Raw genomic sequence first — 15,937 nt, forward strand, 5'->3', positions numbered from 1 at the left:
AGACAGACAGACTAACTTTTCAAATCGGTCAACATGAAGGAAGGTATCAGTGATCCTAGGGCTGTGATAGCATCTGTGACTATGGTTATTGCAAGGAATGTTCAGAAAGGTAGGAAAATATTTTTGCTTACCAAGCAAATGCTAAAACATTGATGCTGAGGACAAAGATGTGGAAAAATTCAAAAGCATCATTCAGTATGCCTTGGATAAGTATGTTCTGAGCAAGGTGTTAGAATCATGTTAGAAAACTGCTATGTAAACAAAGAGAGCTTCAGCATATAATCAAGATAAGTCAACACCTAGTGGGGGCAGGGGAGAGGAGGGGAGGGGGAGCGGGCAGGTGGGGGAGGGGGAGTGAGTAAGGGCGGGCGAGGGAAGGGGAGGGGAGGGGGAGTGTGAGGTGGAGGGTGCGGGAGAGAGGGGGAGGGCGAGAGAGGGGCGAGAGGGAGGGAGGGAGGGATGGAGGGCGAGGGCGGGCGAGCGGGCAGGAGGGAGGGCGAGAGGGAGGGAGGGAGGGAGGGAGGGAGGGAGGGAGGGAGGGAGGGGGAGAGAGAGGGCAGAGAGAGGGAATGAGGGAGGGAGGGAGGGAGGGAGGGCGAGAGAGGGGGGAGGGCGAGAGATGGGGGAGGGCGAGAGAGGGGGGAGGGCGAGAGAGGGGGGAGGGCGGAGAGAGGGGGGAGGGCGGAGAGAGGGGGGAGGGCGGAGAGAGGGGGGAGGGCGGAGAGAGGGGGGAGGGGGGAGAGAGGGAGGGAGGGAGGGGGGAGAGAGGGAGGGAGGGGGGAGAGAGGGAGGGAGGGAGGGGGGGGAGAGGGAGGAAATGGGGGAGGGAGGGAGGAAGAGGGGGAGGGAGGGAGAGGGGGAGGGCGGGGGAGAGGGGGTGAAGGGCGGGAGAGACGGGGGAAGCGAGGGGGCGGGACAGAGGGGGGGGCGGGACAGAGGGGGGGCGGGACGGGGGGCGGGGCGGGGGGCAGGGCGGGGGGCAGGGCGGGGGGCAGGGCGGGGGGCAGGGCGGGGGGCAGGGCGGGGGGCAGGGCGGGGGGCAGGGCGGGGGGCAGGGCGGGACAGAGGGGGGCAGGGCGGGACAGAGGGGGAGGGGGAGAAGATCCAATGAAGTCTGGCAAGTCTTATCACAGGATCATTTAGTCAGTGTGAGAACATTACAGGGATACTTGACAAATTCCACTGTGCTTCATGGAGCAGTTTACTATTGAAATTCTAAGATAGTACGGCCAAGGAAGAATTGGACAACCTATTACTTCCTTGCGCATGTGTTGCAAAATGACCACACTGAGAAAATTCGAGAAATTAGAACTAACGCAGTTGTTTACCGACAATATTTTTCCCCACACACCTTTCGCACCTGGAACCGACAAGGGGGGATCATTTAGTGGTACCAGAAGCACCTGCTGCTACACATCAGTAGATTGCTTGCAGAGTACTGATGGCAATGTAGATAAGTAATGTACGCCTTTTCAGGAGGCCCTGTCTCTAATGGGATAGGCTAAGCTTTTGACAGGACTAGAGTAGGATGAGATAGATGAGTTAATCAGGCAGGTCTTGCACATGGACTTCTCTGGAGATACGACCCCTCATCAAGGGGCCGGTAGTGGCAGCAGCATAGGGATGGACCAGACTATTTGGTAGGTTTGGTGGGCGATGAAATCCACTTTAGGAGGGGTGGAAGGGATTGCAGATAAGATGTATGATTTCCAGACATGATGGCAGCTAGTAAAAGCCTTGCCGAAGGGCAGCTGGTTCTTGTGGGTGGCAGGATGATTATTTGCTTGTGAGGATATGGCACAGGAAACCTGTGGATTAGGTTTTGGGGATGGTACTTGCCTGTGAAGGCCTTTGTGAGAACATCAGCATACTGAACAAGGGAGTTCTCATCAGTGCATATGTGACATCCGAGTTGGACAGGCAAAATAGGAGCAAATTTTGGGTATGGAAGGAGTAACAGCTGTCTTAATGCACGTACTCTTGGTGGTTAGTGGGCTCAGTGTAGGCAGAGATAGGGATGCAGCCATCAATGGGTTGAAATAAGTGTCCAGGAAGGACAAGGGGAACATTATGGAAAAGGTGTTGAAGCTGCACACGGATGAGGATAGGATGTCTTGCTCCTGGGTACTGATCATGAAGATATCAATGGACCTGAATCAGACAAGGGGTTTGGGGTTTTCAGAGGGTATGGTTTCCTCTAGATGGCCCATGTACGGATTGGCATAGTAGGGTGGCCAACAACTACTTACCCTTTCTGGGAAGATATATAAACAAATCCACACTACAACCAAGGACACTTGCATTATTATTATTATTTCTTTCCTTTCTCAGATGTTATGTCTGGTTAAAAATGGAAAGTTACGCAGACCTTGATCAAGGGCGACTTCCTTTTAACTGTACAGTATATGTTACATTGCATTTAGGAACTTTCGAGTAATTGAACATGTATCAATAATTACAGATTTCTGTAGTTGTATATATATATGTTTGGATGTAGCTGTATTGCGTTGATGTACTGGTGGATACTGTGTGGTATGACTCCTGTAGTTGATAGTATAATTGGTGCAATGTCAACTTTATCCTGATGCCACATGTCCTTGACTTCCTCAGCCAGTTGGATGTATTTTTCAATTTTTTCTGCTGTTTTCTTTTGTATATTTGTTGTATTGGGTATGGATATTTCGATTAGTTTTGTTAATTTCTTCTTTTTATTGGTGAGTATGATGTCAGGTTTGTTATGTGGTGGTGTTTTATCTGTTATAATGGTTCTCTTTTTATTGGTGAGTATGATGTCAGGTTTGTTATGTGGTGGTGTTTTATCTGTTATAATGGTTCTGTTCCAGTATAATTTGTAATCATCGTTCTCCAGTACATTTTGTGGTGCATACTTGTATGTGGGAACGTGTTGTCTTATTAGTTTATGTTGTATGGCAAGCTGTTGATGTATTATTTTTGTAACATTGTCATGTCTTCTGGGGTATTCTGTATTTGCTAGTATTGTAGATTTGGTCTACTGTTTCTATTTGTTGTTTGCAAAGTCTGCATTTATCTGTTGTGGTATTGGGATCTTTAATAATATGCTTGCTGTAATATCTGGTGTTTATTGTTTGATCCTGTATTGCAATCATGAATCCTTCCGTCTCACTGTATATATTGCCTTTTCTTAGCCATGCGTTGGATGAGTCTTGATCGATGTGTGGCTGTGTTAGATGATACAGGTGCTTACCATGTAGTGTTTTCTTTTTCCAATTTACTTTCTTCATATCTGTTGATGTTATGTGATCTAAAGGGTTGTAGAAGTGGTTATGAAATTGCAATGGTGTAGCCGATGTATTTATATGAGTGATTGCTTTGTGTATTTTGCTAGTTTCTGCTCGTTCTATAAAGAATTTTCTTGAAGTGTCTACCTGTCCATAATGTAGGTTTTTTATGTCAATAAATCCCCTTTCTCCTTCCTTTCTGCTTAATGTGAATCTTTCTGTTGCTGAATGTATGTGATGTATTCTATATTTGTGGCATTGTGATCGTGTAAGTGTATTGAGTGCTTCTAGGTCTGTGTTACTCCATTTCACTACTCCAAATGAGTAGGTCAATAATGGTGTAGCACAAGTATTTATAGCTTTTGTCTTGTTTCTTGCTGTCAATTCTGTTTTCAGTATTTTTGTTAGTCTTTGTTTATATTTTTCTTTTAGTTCTTCTTTAATATTTGTATTATCTATCCCTATTTTTTGTCTGTATCCTAGATATTTATAGGCATCTGTTTTTTCCATCGCTTCTATGCAGTCGCTGTGGTTATCCAATATATAATCTTCTTGTTTAGTGTGTTTTCCCTTGACTATGCTATTTTTCTTACATTTGTCTGTTCCAAAAGCCATATTTATATCATTGCTGAATACTTATGTTATCTTTAGTAATTGGTTGAGTTGTTGATTTGTTGCTGCCAGTAGTTTTAGATCATCCATGTATAGCAAACGTGTGATTTTGTGTGGGTATGTTCCAGTAATATTGTATCCATAATTTGTATTATTTAGCATGTTGGATAGTGGGTTCAGAGCAAGGCAGAACCAGAAAGGACTTAATGAGTCTCCTTGGTATATTCCACGCTTAACCTGTATTGGCTGTGACGTGATATTATTTGAATTTGTTTGGATATTAAGTGTGGTTTTCCAATTTTTCATTACTATGTTTAGGAACCGTATCAATTTAAGATCTACTTTGTACATTTCCAATATTTGTAGTAACCAGGAGTGGGGTACACTATCAAAAGCTTTTTGGTAATCAATGTATGCGTAGTGTAGCGACCTTTGTTTAGTTTAAGCTTGATATGTCACCTCTGCATCTATTATCAGTTGCTCTTTACATCCTCGTGCTCCTTTGCAACAGCCTTTTTGTTCTTCATTTATAATTTTGTTCTGTGTTGTACGTGTCATTAATTTCTGTGTAATGACTAAAGTTAATATTTTGTATATTGTTGGTAGGCATGTTATGGGGTGATATTTAGCTGGGTTCGCTGTGTCTGCTTGATCTTTAGGTTTCAGATAAGTTATTCCTTGTGTAAGTGTATCAGGGAATGTGTATGTGTCTGCAATGTAACTGTTAAATAATTTAGTTAGATGTGAATGTGTTGAGGTGAACTTCTTTAGCCAGAAATTTGCTATTTTATCTTTTCCAGGGGCTTCCCAACTGTGAGTAGAATTAATTGCTTGGGTGACTTCATGTTGCAAAATTATCACTTCAGGCATTTGTGGTATCATCTTGTATGTGTCTGTTTCTGCTTGTATCCACCATGCACGCCTGTTATGTTGTACAGGGTTTGATCATATGTTGCACCAGAAGTGTTCCATGTCTGTTATGTTTGGTGGATTGTCTATTTTAATGTGTGTGTTATCTATTGTCTGGTAAAATTTCTTTTGGTTTGTGCTGAATGTTTGGTTTTGTTTCCATCTATTTTCACTTTTTTTGTATCTTCTAAGTCATTTGGCCAATGCTTGTAATTTCTGCTTCTTTTCATCTAATTGCTCTATCGCTTCTTGTTGTGAGATTTTACCTAACCTTTTTCGTTTTTTTTTTTTTTCTTTCTGACATTTCATTTCTTACAAATTGTGTTAGCTGTCCGATGTCTCTTCTCAGTTTTTCTATTCTGATCTGTAGCCTGTGTTGCCATGCTGGTTTTATGGGTTTCTTCTGTGTGTTGGTTGGTTCTGATCTCTGCCTAGTGTGTATATTTAGTGTAGTGAGTGCTCCTATATAAACCAGTAGTTGTAACTCTTCCATAGTTGTGTTTTCATTTATTTTGTTGTGTATGATTGTGATGATAGTTTTTATTGTTGTTTTGACTTGTGGGTTATTTGGCGGTCTATGCAAGAACGGTCTAATGTCTGTATCTGTGTCTTTGTATTCTAAATATGTCAGCTGAAATTTTTCTTCTATATCTAACATGTGTGTCACTTTGTGTTCTACACTCCTGGAAATTGAAATAAGAACACCGTGAATTCATTGTCCCAGGAAGGGGAAACTTTATTGACACATTCCTGGGGTCAGATACATCACATGATCACACTGACAGAACCACAGGCACATAGACACAGGCAACAGAGCATGCACAATGTCGGCACTAGTACAGTGTATATCCACCTTTCGCAGCAATGCAGGCTGCTATTCTCCCATGGAGACGATCGTAGAGATGCTGGATGTAGTCCTGTGGAACGGCTTGCCATGCCATTTCCACCTGGCGCCTCAGTTGGACCAGCGTTCGTGCTGGACGTGCAGACCGCGTGAGACGACGCTTCATCCAGTCCCAAACATGCTCAATGGGGGACAGATCCGGAAATCTTGCTGGCCAGGGTAGTTGACTTACACCTTCTAGAGCACGTTGGGTGGCACGGGATACATGCGGACGTGCATTGTCCTGTTGGAACAGCAAGTTCCCTTGCCGGTCTAGGAATGGTAGAACGATGGGTTCGATGACGGTTTGGATGTACCGTGCACTATTCAGTGTCCCCTCGACGATCACCAGTGGTGTACGGCCAGTGTAGGAGATCGCTCCCCACACCATGATGCCGGGTGTTGGCCCTGTGTGCCTCGGTCGTATGCAGTCCTGATTGTGGCGCTCACCTGCACGGCGCCAAACACGCATACGACCATCATTGGCACCAAGGCAGAAGCGACTCTCATCGCTGAAGACGACACGTCTCCATTCGTCCCTCCATTCACGCCTGTCGCGACACCACTGGAGGCGGGCTGCACGATGTTGGAGCGTGAGTGGAAGACGGCCTAACGGTGTGCGGGACCGTAGCCCAGCTTCATGGAGACGGTTGCGAATGGTCCTCGCCGATACCCCAGGGGCAACAGTGTCCCTAATTTGCTGGGAAGTGGCGGTGCGGTCCCCTACGGCACTGCGTAGGATCCTACGGTCTTGGCGTGCATCCGTGCGTCGCTGCGGTCCGGTCCCAGGTCGACGGGCACGTGCACCTTCCGCCGACCACTGGCGACAACATCGATGTGCTGTGGAGACCTCACACCCCACGTGTTGAGCAATTCGGCGGTACGTCCACCCGGCCTCCCGCATGCCTACTATACGCCCTCGCTCAAAGTCTGTCAACTGCACATACGGTACACGTCCACGCTGTCGCGGCATGCTACCAGTGTTAAAGACTGCGATGGAGCTCCGTATGCCACGGCAAACTGGCTGACACTGACGGCGGCGGTGCACAAATGCTGTGCAGCTAGCGCCATTCGACGGCCAACACCGCGGTTCCTGGTGTGTCCGCTGTGCCGTGCGTGTGATCATTGCTTGTACAGCCCTCTCGCAGTGTCCGGAGCAAGTATGGTGGGTCTGACACACCGGTGTCAATGTGTTCTTTTTTCCATTTCCAGGAGTGTATTTGTGCTTGTTCTGGTGGCTGTCTAAAGATTTCGTTTTCCTCTGATTGTTTAACTGACGCGTGTTTTTCTTTGTTTGTTTGCTCTGGGATGTTTGAGTCCATTACTGTATTTTCTTCTTCCTCTGATTGCACATTATTTTGTTGTACTTGTTGTTTGATGTTTTCTAATTCTGACTGGGGTATCCTATTATTTTTGATTATTACACGGATCTGATCAGCTAGTCGTTGTTCTGCTAAAAATTTTAATTCTGGGTATCTGGTAATAAATGTTGTGTATACTTGTGATCTGTATCCAGTTGTGTTGGTTCCTAGGTTTGTTGCTTGGTAATAACAGAACATGAGGTGTCGATTAACTTCATCTGACCATCTCATCCTCTGTCTGTTTTCCTTCTAGGGTGGTTGCAGGAAGCATATCCTGCAAAACACCTCTATTTGGATTTAAATCATTCTCCAGTTGGCTAGCAGTGTTGTTACTATTGTGGGCGGGCATAGGGTTCAAGCATCGTCCCCGACCATGACAGCGCTTGTCCGAGGCTTCTTTAGTTCTGTCCTGAACCAACTAATCACACTAAAAGGGGGGTTAGCCCTATTAGTGGTTTGTTCTTTTCGTTGCCTTTTACGACTGGCAGAACATACCGGAGGCCTATTATTATTATTGTGGTAATTATTATTAGGCTATTTACAAACTCTTGCAGTCAGGGACGTATATCCCTTGACTTGGAGCTGAACTGATATGGAAAAAGTGTCAGCTGGATAAAATAGCTTTAATCCATAACACCAGTGTGGCACAGGCACTCAATTTCTCAGACTTTTTAATAAAAGAGGCAATCGCAATTAGCATTTTAAATAAGATGGACAGAGGCTTTAGTTTATCTTAAGTGTGCAATCTAGTGCTCAATTTGTTTAAATCACATCAGAATATAATTCAATGCTCTTTTTACTCTACAACTACATAAAAATAAAGTCTCAAACTACTGAGATGTGCACGGCGGAGGGTACTTAGCATGGTACCATGTGTTAAGGTCTCTTCCCATTCCAATGGAGTGCAGGAATAATGACTCAAATCTCTCTGTACCTGCTGAAATTACTCTAATTATGTCTTCAGAGTCTCAATTCAGGTTTTACAACATTTCCATGATGCTCTTTTGTGCATCAAACAAATCTGTGACCACTTGTGCCACAGTTCTTTGCATACATTTGGTACACTCTTTTCAATCCTATTTGGTACAGGGCCCAACAATTGAGCAATATTGTAAGATGTGTTGCACAATTGATCTGTACACAGCATCCTTCATAGACTGACTGCATTTTCCCAGTCTCCTGCCAATGAACCACAGTTCTCACTCTGTGAATCATTGATATTGCAGTCGTAGGAAGCACTCTTTCTGTTTGTTAAATGCATAATTTACATTTCTGGATATTTATCACAAGTTACAAATCTTTGCAACACTTTGAAATCTTACCAAAATATGAGAATATTTATGGTCCATATGAACGGGAGTTGGGTGTATGTGTAGTTTAAGAACTGAGCAGTATATTTCATTAATTGGGTGATTAGTGGTATACCACTTTTGTAAAGTTGAGAAGAATATTCCCCAGTTCAGAGTGTGATGAAAGATAGTCTAAGCACTGACAATATTTGTGCAGTTTTTTTCAAACACGGCTTCACTAACGATGACTGCATCGTCAGCAGAAAGCCCAAGGTTCCTATTAATATTATCTATCAGATCATTGATATACAACATGAACAACAAGTTCCAACACACCTCCCTGGGACGCGCATGAAGTTACTTTTACTTCTATCGATGACTCTTCATCAACGATAACATACTGCATCCTGCCTACCAAGAAATCCTTAACCTTGTCACAAATTTTGTTTGATACCCATGAAATACTTTTGCTAACCATCAAAGGTGTGGCACCAACTCAAATGTTTTTGGAAGTCAAAAAATACTGCTTCCAACCAATTTACTTTATCCATGGTTTTCAGGATGTTATGTAAGAAAAGTACAGAGTAGGTTCACGTAGATAAGTGTTTGCTAATGCATTTTTAGGTTTAGTGTATTGTCTTATGGCTTACTTATAACCTTTTTTATGGTTTGACATGGTCTTTTGGTTGGTCTTAAATTTCTGTGAGACAGACTGAGGCTTGAACTGCACTGTAAAATAATGGCAAGGCTGAGGCACAGAATCTCTCATTCACAGGCAGGTGAGAGCCCAAATAGTTAACAATGAAATCTACACCCAACATACTTTGAATGCAATCAGAGAAGTTGTCAAAACATCGTGGAAGGAAAACGATAATATTAAATCACCTGTAAACACACAAAACTGGAAATCATATGGAAGTAGAATACCTCATACCTGACTTAAGATAATGGATTTTTGTTCTACGGGCCAGTCATGTGTGAAAATGTGATTATTGAATTGAAATAAATCATAAGCTGTTGTAAATAAAAATGCCGTGCTTCACCAACAGTTTGACTGCAGACATTATGCTCTAAGATAAAATATGAAATTAAAACAATGTATCACATACTCACTAAAACTTTAAGACAATTTCATCATACATCAACATGCGTGATCTACACCTACTGTGTTAACAGAACAAGCAAATTACTTACGAGTTAAAGCCATCTTCAGCCTGGTCCTACTCTTGAAATCCTCCAATCTATGAACTGACTTAGCCCATCAGATACAAGGGAACCTAAAGTTTAAAATGGACACTGAAGCAAAGTGCAATTTGGCTTTTTCTCATTATCACTGGCAGGGATGAAAGGAGCAATAACTGACAGGGAAAATGAGAACTGAACCCTAGGCTTTTCGATCTATAGTATGACAGTTACTTACTCCTTACAGAGCCACACTACTTACACTCCTTTGGTGGTTCATTTATAACTTTGTAATTGAAGACATGCAGCCCTCCCCATTTTGCAAAACACTTTTCTTTTAATTTTAAGACCCACAACCTGTAAAAGAAAACTTTTGCAAAATAGTTACACTTCTTCAATTAAAAAGATATGAACAAACCACACTAGAAGTAGATGAATGATACAACAAAAGAAAAAGAAGCAATACAATGAATCAGCTTAACAGGAGACCAGCAATTTCCTGGGTTTCCTTAGCCCTTTGAGTACCAGTGGTTACTGCTTGAAATGCTATTGCAAGACAGACGGACATCTAGTAGAATAATGAGGTATTGCCATGAATGTGGTGCATTGTAGCAGTTACTCACAGCATTCAAAGCAATAGGCAGCATGGATGCCGTGTTACATGACTGTAGGAGATTGTGCTGCCACCCCCCCCCCCCTTTTTATGCTGTATTAATGAGACAAAGTAAGTCTATCCAAAAAATTGAATTTTTACTGCTGCTTTTATGTGAAGTTTTGAAATGAAACAACTGTGGCAGCATGTAGTTTGAATATAAAATTTATCAAATTTTACATTTATATTTGTTTGTTATTTAGGACTATAATCTGTTTCAGGCATTAAGTGTTCATAAGAAGTTTCGAAATGTGGTATTTTGTCTAGAAAACAAGTGCATTTGCTTTCAAATATAGTACACAAATTGATGGGTGGTTGAAAACTGTATGTCGTAAATGCTCTAAAAGAGAAACAACCCACTTAAAACAATTCAGTATTTGTTTTCTGTCAATTTGTTCTTGTATTTGTTGCTTGCTGTGATAATATAGCTTAGTTTTGAGAAAATTTTTAAAATTTTATTCCATAGTGAAATCATCTTAATACAACTGAATGTTTATTATTTTTTTGCCAATTTCTTCTTATATTTGTTCCTTACTATGCTGATAAGGCCCGCTTTTGTGAAAAATGTGAAATTATATATATTTTTATATTCTTGGTATGGTACTCAAAAAGTTAACACTAATTATGTGTGGGCACAATCTAGGATATGAAGATTCACGAGTGGGAAGGAAACATAAAATAATACAGAAGACTGAGAATGAAACACGAATGACGTCCAAGACAAATTTATCATGGAAGAATACTAATGTAATTGCCAAGGGTAATTGGAGCACAGCACCTGCTCGGCTTATAAAATATAGAAAAGTAATGTAGGCCTATTACATCATTTACAACGCGACAAATGAAAGAAAGAAAAAAAATCATACATAAAAGCAGAGTACTTCGGTTTCCAAAGCGTTCAAGGACTCAAACTGAACAGTCCTAAACGATCAAAGTTATCATTTTGTATTTGTAACTTATGAACAATTACAATAAAATGTGTTTCACTCACGTGCGTTAGAGCAAACAGCATCACCACCTTTCCACCCATACTATGTCCAATTGGACATACACGACCCAGTTTAAGTTCATCTACAAACAGACGAAGATCCTCTACCATATGACCGTATGTCATGTCAGGCGAATGTGCACTATCTCCGTGATTCCGTGCGTCTATGGCAATCACCTGTAATAAGGCTTGCTTGGATTATTTGATCTAGGTTTGAAATCATCTAATACGCGAAAAAAGTTGCATAATTTTACATTCCGGTTAATTTTGGAGACTATTGCTTTGGAGACAGAATTCCAGTTCATTCTAGAGCCCATCAACCCGTGCACTATTAACACAGGGGATCCAGAACTACGTCCCTCTTTGCTGTAAATCGAATATGCGAGGCGAACAGATGTTGATCTGTAACGAATAAAACCTATGATAATTCGAACTCTGTCAGCTAATTACAGTATTAAATTACTATGCAATGTAAACTCACTGTTCGCGGTATAGTGTCTTGTTCCTGCTATTGTAGTTGATTGCATTTTCTATATGTCGATACGCGTTCACACCAAGTGTGTTTTGAATAAACAAACACCGTAGGCCGGCGTAACGTGTAAATACAGAGCCCATTCCCATTGTACCAGCAGTTGCGAGAACTATGTAACATCAGATTTTAGTTACTGCATACAAATGATCGACGCCACTGATTGTCGTCTGCTGATCAGCTGAACCGGAAGATATATATCTGCAAGTGTGTGCTTTGGGTAGGAGGCTATCTTCCTGTGAAAGCAACTGTCTAGTTATATTTTGGATGATTCATTTTATTCATCTTTTGTTTTTTTATTCTAAGTTATCTTTCTTGTGTGTGTAGAGAAGACGACGATAGCCAGGCAACTAGGTGTAAACGATATAAGCGCGTTCGTCGCTTAACCAAACGTAATGGCTAGGGAGTATGACCATCTCTTCAAACTACTCATTATAGGCGATAGCGGTGAGTAAAATACAAACTCATAGATTTTCTGTGACAGTTGCCGAAAATCTTACGAATATGTATGGATGTCTAAGAAAAACCATTAGTAATGTTGTCTTTCAAACACAAACTAGGAGTTGGAAAGAGCTCTCTGCTCCTTAGATTTGCGGATAATACATTTTCTGGCAGCTACATCACAACAATTGGCGTAGATTTTAAAATACGAACAGTCGAAGTTGAAGGAGAAAGGGTGAAACTACAGATATGGGATACCGCCGGCCAGGAACGATTTCGAACAATAACGTCTACGTAAGTATGTCTGTTCAGTAAAGTCTTTTTTTCGCATTATAAAGGTAAACACCGTTTCTTATCTGTTCGTCTTACAGTTACTATAGGGGTACTCACGGCGTAATTGTAGTCTATGATGTCACAAATGGAGATTCATTCGCAAATGTTAAGAGATGGCTTCATGAAATTGAACAAAACTGTGAAGTGGTGAACAGGATACTCGGTAAGCTGTTGACACATTAAACTGACTAGATCCTTGCATTCATTCTCAAAATTTCTATAGTATGGGTGCATGGAACTTGACAATATACGTTGGCAGTAGATGCAGTTGTTATCGTAGAAATTTGTTGCACTATACGCACTATTCTGACAAATTTCAAGCACTTTATATTAGAAAAATAATGATTTTCTTTTACTGTCAGAATTAGTGCTTACATCTTGGTTTTGAGATGAAATTTTTATGTGGTAACCTATTATTCTAATTTATATGATGATATACATTTCCCAGGCAATTCGTAACTAGACTTCAATTTCTGCATCTACAATTTGTTACTGTGGGTAGTGATTAGACGGAAATTAGTATTTCATTCATTAAATGTCTGCCTGGATTGATGGCTTGAATATTAGCTGAATGTATCACCAAGGAGAGATACTACTTAACTGAAAACAATGCTTTAGCACAAAATAGAAGAAAAATCATACTCCATAATTAGTTTGCCTTTTTGTGTAAATTGTTATTGCAATACTTCTTCTGAACTGTACTAAGTATCCAGCAATGCACTATAGTAATGCAGTACATGCATTAGCCTTTCAAGCACTTCACATTGTGGTAATGGTGTAGTATAAAATAAAAATATATTTTGCACAGTAACAATTTGTGTGGTTGAAACTGATTTCTTTGTGGTGAACAGATAGCGGTTTGACTTGCAGAAATTGTCTTCATAAATGTACTGGTAATTAAATGTGGAGTATGTGTCACTGGCAGTCACTTTTCAATATGTGTTGTGTATCATTTGCAGTTGGCAATAAAAATGACGCACCTGATAGAAAAGTTGTGTTAACCGAAGATGCTCAGAGATTTGCAGATCAGATGGGAATACAGCTTTTTGAAACTAGTGCGAAAGACAACATCAATGTTGAAGAAGTGAGTAGTTCATTTTATTGTTTTGTTTGTGCTGGACCTTGGGAACTCTGTGGCCATCAAGGATTGCTGCTGAAGAACGCAATCGACCACAAATACTTTTAAAAAGATTTAGTGTAATGCCATAAATGGTTTCAGGCTATCACACCCATCTTTGGATGACTAACTTTTCCAGTACGTTATTGCTGCCGATGAGTACTTTAATGTAATTGGAAACCTTAGCCATCTGATCATTGGCATGATAGCTCAATGCAGTTAAGGAATTGTAATAATGCTTTTACGTAGTAGTTGCAGCTTTTTCATCAGTAGTTAACTTACTGTTTCTAACTACTGAATTATTTCACCTTTCAAACAGTTACGATAAATGGGGTATGTTTCAGATGTTTATGGCGATTACAAGACAAGTTCTGAGGACGAAGAAGGAACGAAAAGAGAGGCAGGCAATTCAGAACAATGACACTGTAAATCTTCGAAAACCAAAACAGAGCAAAAGGAAATGCTGTTAGCATCCTCGAGTACACCTATAAACAGGTACACTTATGGCTTTGTTATTACACTTCAGAAGCCAGTTTTGAACATTATCTTGTAAAGAACTGATTACTGCTAGAGTGCCTAAAATAATAGGATGTTTTGAAGTTGCCTCTTTAAATGATAATCTAGCTAAATCTTGTAAATCCTATATCATAATGAAATCATACATTCCCTCTTCGAGAGAGAGAGAGAGAGAGAGAGAGAAATGTGATTATTATTTGAAAATTTTTGCTCCTTGTTTGAGCTGCAGCTGTTTCAACTGTGCTAGTATCAGCAAACCAAAGAGAGCATCACAAGTAGTGAAATATTTCTGTGTTCTGTGCTGCTACACAACTGATATGCTTGAATGCACTGAGTAAGGGGATCAATATTCTTTAGTTAAATCATGCGAGAAGATAGGTGGCTCAACGGTTTTCGTCCATGATTGAATTAAAAAATGTTATCCACTTACTCAAAGAGGTGGTTTTTGCTTTGTTTCCAGATGATTCCATCCACACAAACCTTTGACTAAGTCATTTCACCATCACATTTGATACATTTTTGTCTCGCTGCAGAACTGATTCACTTAAATTGGTCCACTTTATAGCACTCGCACCCATAATTGCAAAATATTTCTCTCGAAACTCGCAAATACGTGGAAAAAAGAGCAAACAAGACAATGATTTCAATTTTGGCACTAGAAATACAGTGCCTCTTTTCTCACTTCTCATTGCTTATGTCAGTGAGTCGTCCCATTGGCTACATGAGACTGGCAGGTTGCCAACCTATGAACAGTACATAAGTCTAGTAGTAATCAGCAGTTCAGTGTACAGTGAATGATGATACCCATTAGGGAAATGGCAGCAAGGGGTGGGAAAAAAAATCAGGTGCTCTCAGTGCATATGTCTGGGAGGTTCATTTAGCATGTTGAAGAGGCTGTTCTAGCATCCATTGAGGGAACAGTGTGCAACCAATTGCAGATTGAGGCCCATGTCAGAACACACAATGCGTGTCATCTGGCTCCAAGCTCTGGATATTTCCAGCAACTGACAGAGACGGATGAAAAGATTAACCTTGCTTGCAGAGTTTCAGCAGAGCTTGCAATTTGCAGCATTGTTCCGGTTCTGGGTTGAGTGGAAGGATTGAACTAGACTTTGAGATTTCTGTGATAAACTAGGCTACGACTTCCTGAACTTGTATCGTAGAATTGAGAACATAGGGTGTTCCTAAATTGGTCACATGTGTACTACACATTGGAAACTGCTACTCAAGTAGTTGACTGCATGTGGGTTGCACAAAAGACTTCTTTTGGATTAGATGACTCCATCTAGACCAGATAACAATAGCTTCCAGGACACAGAAGTGTCAGTATAAGAGCCAAAGCAGTGCCCTTCCTACTGGTGAAAGTATTAAAATCTTGGTGATTAATTGCCACAGCATTAACAACAAAATGCCAGAGTTTTAAACACTCATAAAAAGCAGTGCTCATATAATACGGGCTGCAGAAAGATGGTAAAAATGATTTGGGGAAAATCTAAGTATATATGAAAAGGATATGCTAATGGTAAATGGGGGTGGTGTATTTCCCACAGTAGATCGGAAACGCAAATCTGCTGAGATAGAAATTGAAACTACTTGCCAGATTGTCTGAGTAAGACAGTATCAAGGCTGGGCATAAACTTCTAATTGTATCCTTCTGTTGACAACCTGATTCACTTCAAAATGTAACTCAAAACTTTAGAGAAGGTTTAAGCTCACTGGTACATAATTTCTGCTTATCATTCAGTCAACAGAGGAGACGTTAGTCATCCAACAATTAATTGGGAAAATTACAGTTTCGTAAATAGCTGGTATGGCATGTCGTTCTGCGAAACATTACTAAATACCCTATCTGAGAAATACATAGG

The 15,937-nt window shown here is 41.0% G+C and overlaps 2 protein-coding genes across 4 annotated transcripts in view; one reads left to right on the top strand and one right to left on the bottom strand.

Annotated features, from left to right (window-relative positions):
• Positions 1 to 11,857, bottom strand: part of LOC124712513 (protein ABHD11-like) — a 54,948-nt gene extending 43,091 nt beyond the window's left edge. For all 3 annotated transcript variants that reach the window (XR_007005584.1, XM_047242824.1, XM_047242823.1), the window contains exons 1-3: positions 11,618 to 11,857; positions 11,391 to 11,538; positions 11,140 to 11,313 (exon numbers count right to left, since the gene is read on the bottom strand). Coding sequence is in view for 2 of the 3 variants with exons in the window: in XM_047242824.1 (XP_047098780.1) it covers positions 11,140 to 11,313; positions 11,391 to 11,538; positions 11,618 to 11,757 (462 nt within the window). In the remaining variant the exon portion in view is untranslated. The remainder of the gene's footprint in view (positions 1 to 11,139; positions 11,314 to 11,390; positions 11,539 to 11,617) is intronic.
• Positions 11,858 to 11,892: 35 nt separating this feature from the next.
• Positions 11,893 to 15,937, top strand: part of LOC124712515 (ras-related protein Rab-35) — a 96,854-nt gene continuing 92,809 nt past the window's right edge. Inside the window, exons 1-5 of the mRNA XM_047242825.1 lie at positions 11,893 to 12,112; positions 12,226 to 12,400; positions 12,478 to 12,602; positions 13,399 to 13,523; positions 13,901 to 14,051. Of these exons, the coding sequence (XP_047098781.1) occupies positions 12,061 to 12,112; positions 12,226 to 12,400; positions 12,478 to 12,602; positions 13,399 to 13,523; positions 13,901 to 14,026 (603 nt within the window). The 5' untranslated portion in view covers positions 11,893 to 12,060 and the 3' untranslated portion in view covers positions 14,027 to 14,051. The remainder of the gene's footprint in view (positions 12,113 to 12,225; positions 12,401 to 12,477; positions 12,603 to 13,398; positions 13,524 to 13,900; positions 14,052 to 15,937) is intronic.

This window comes from Schistocerca piceifrons, chromosome 8 (genome assembly GCF_021461385.2).
Source record: "Schistocerca piceifrons isolate TAMUIC-IGC-003096 chromosome 8, iqSchPice1.1, whole genome shotgun sequence".
NCBI classification, from domain to species: Eukaryota; Metazoa; Arthropoda; class Insecta; order Orthoptera; family Acrididae; genus Schistocerca; species Schistocerca piceifrons.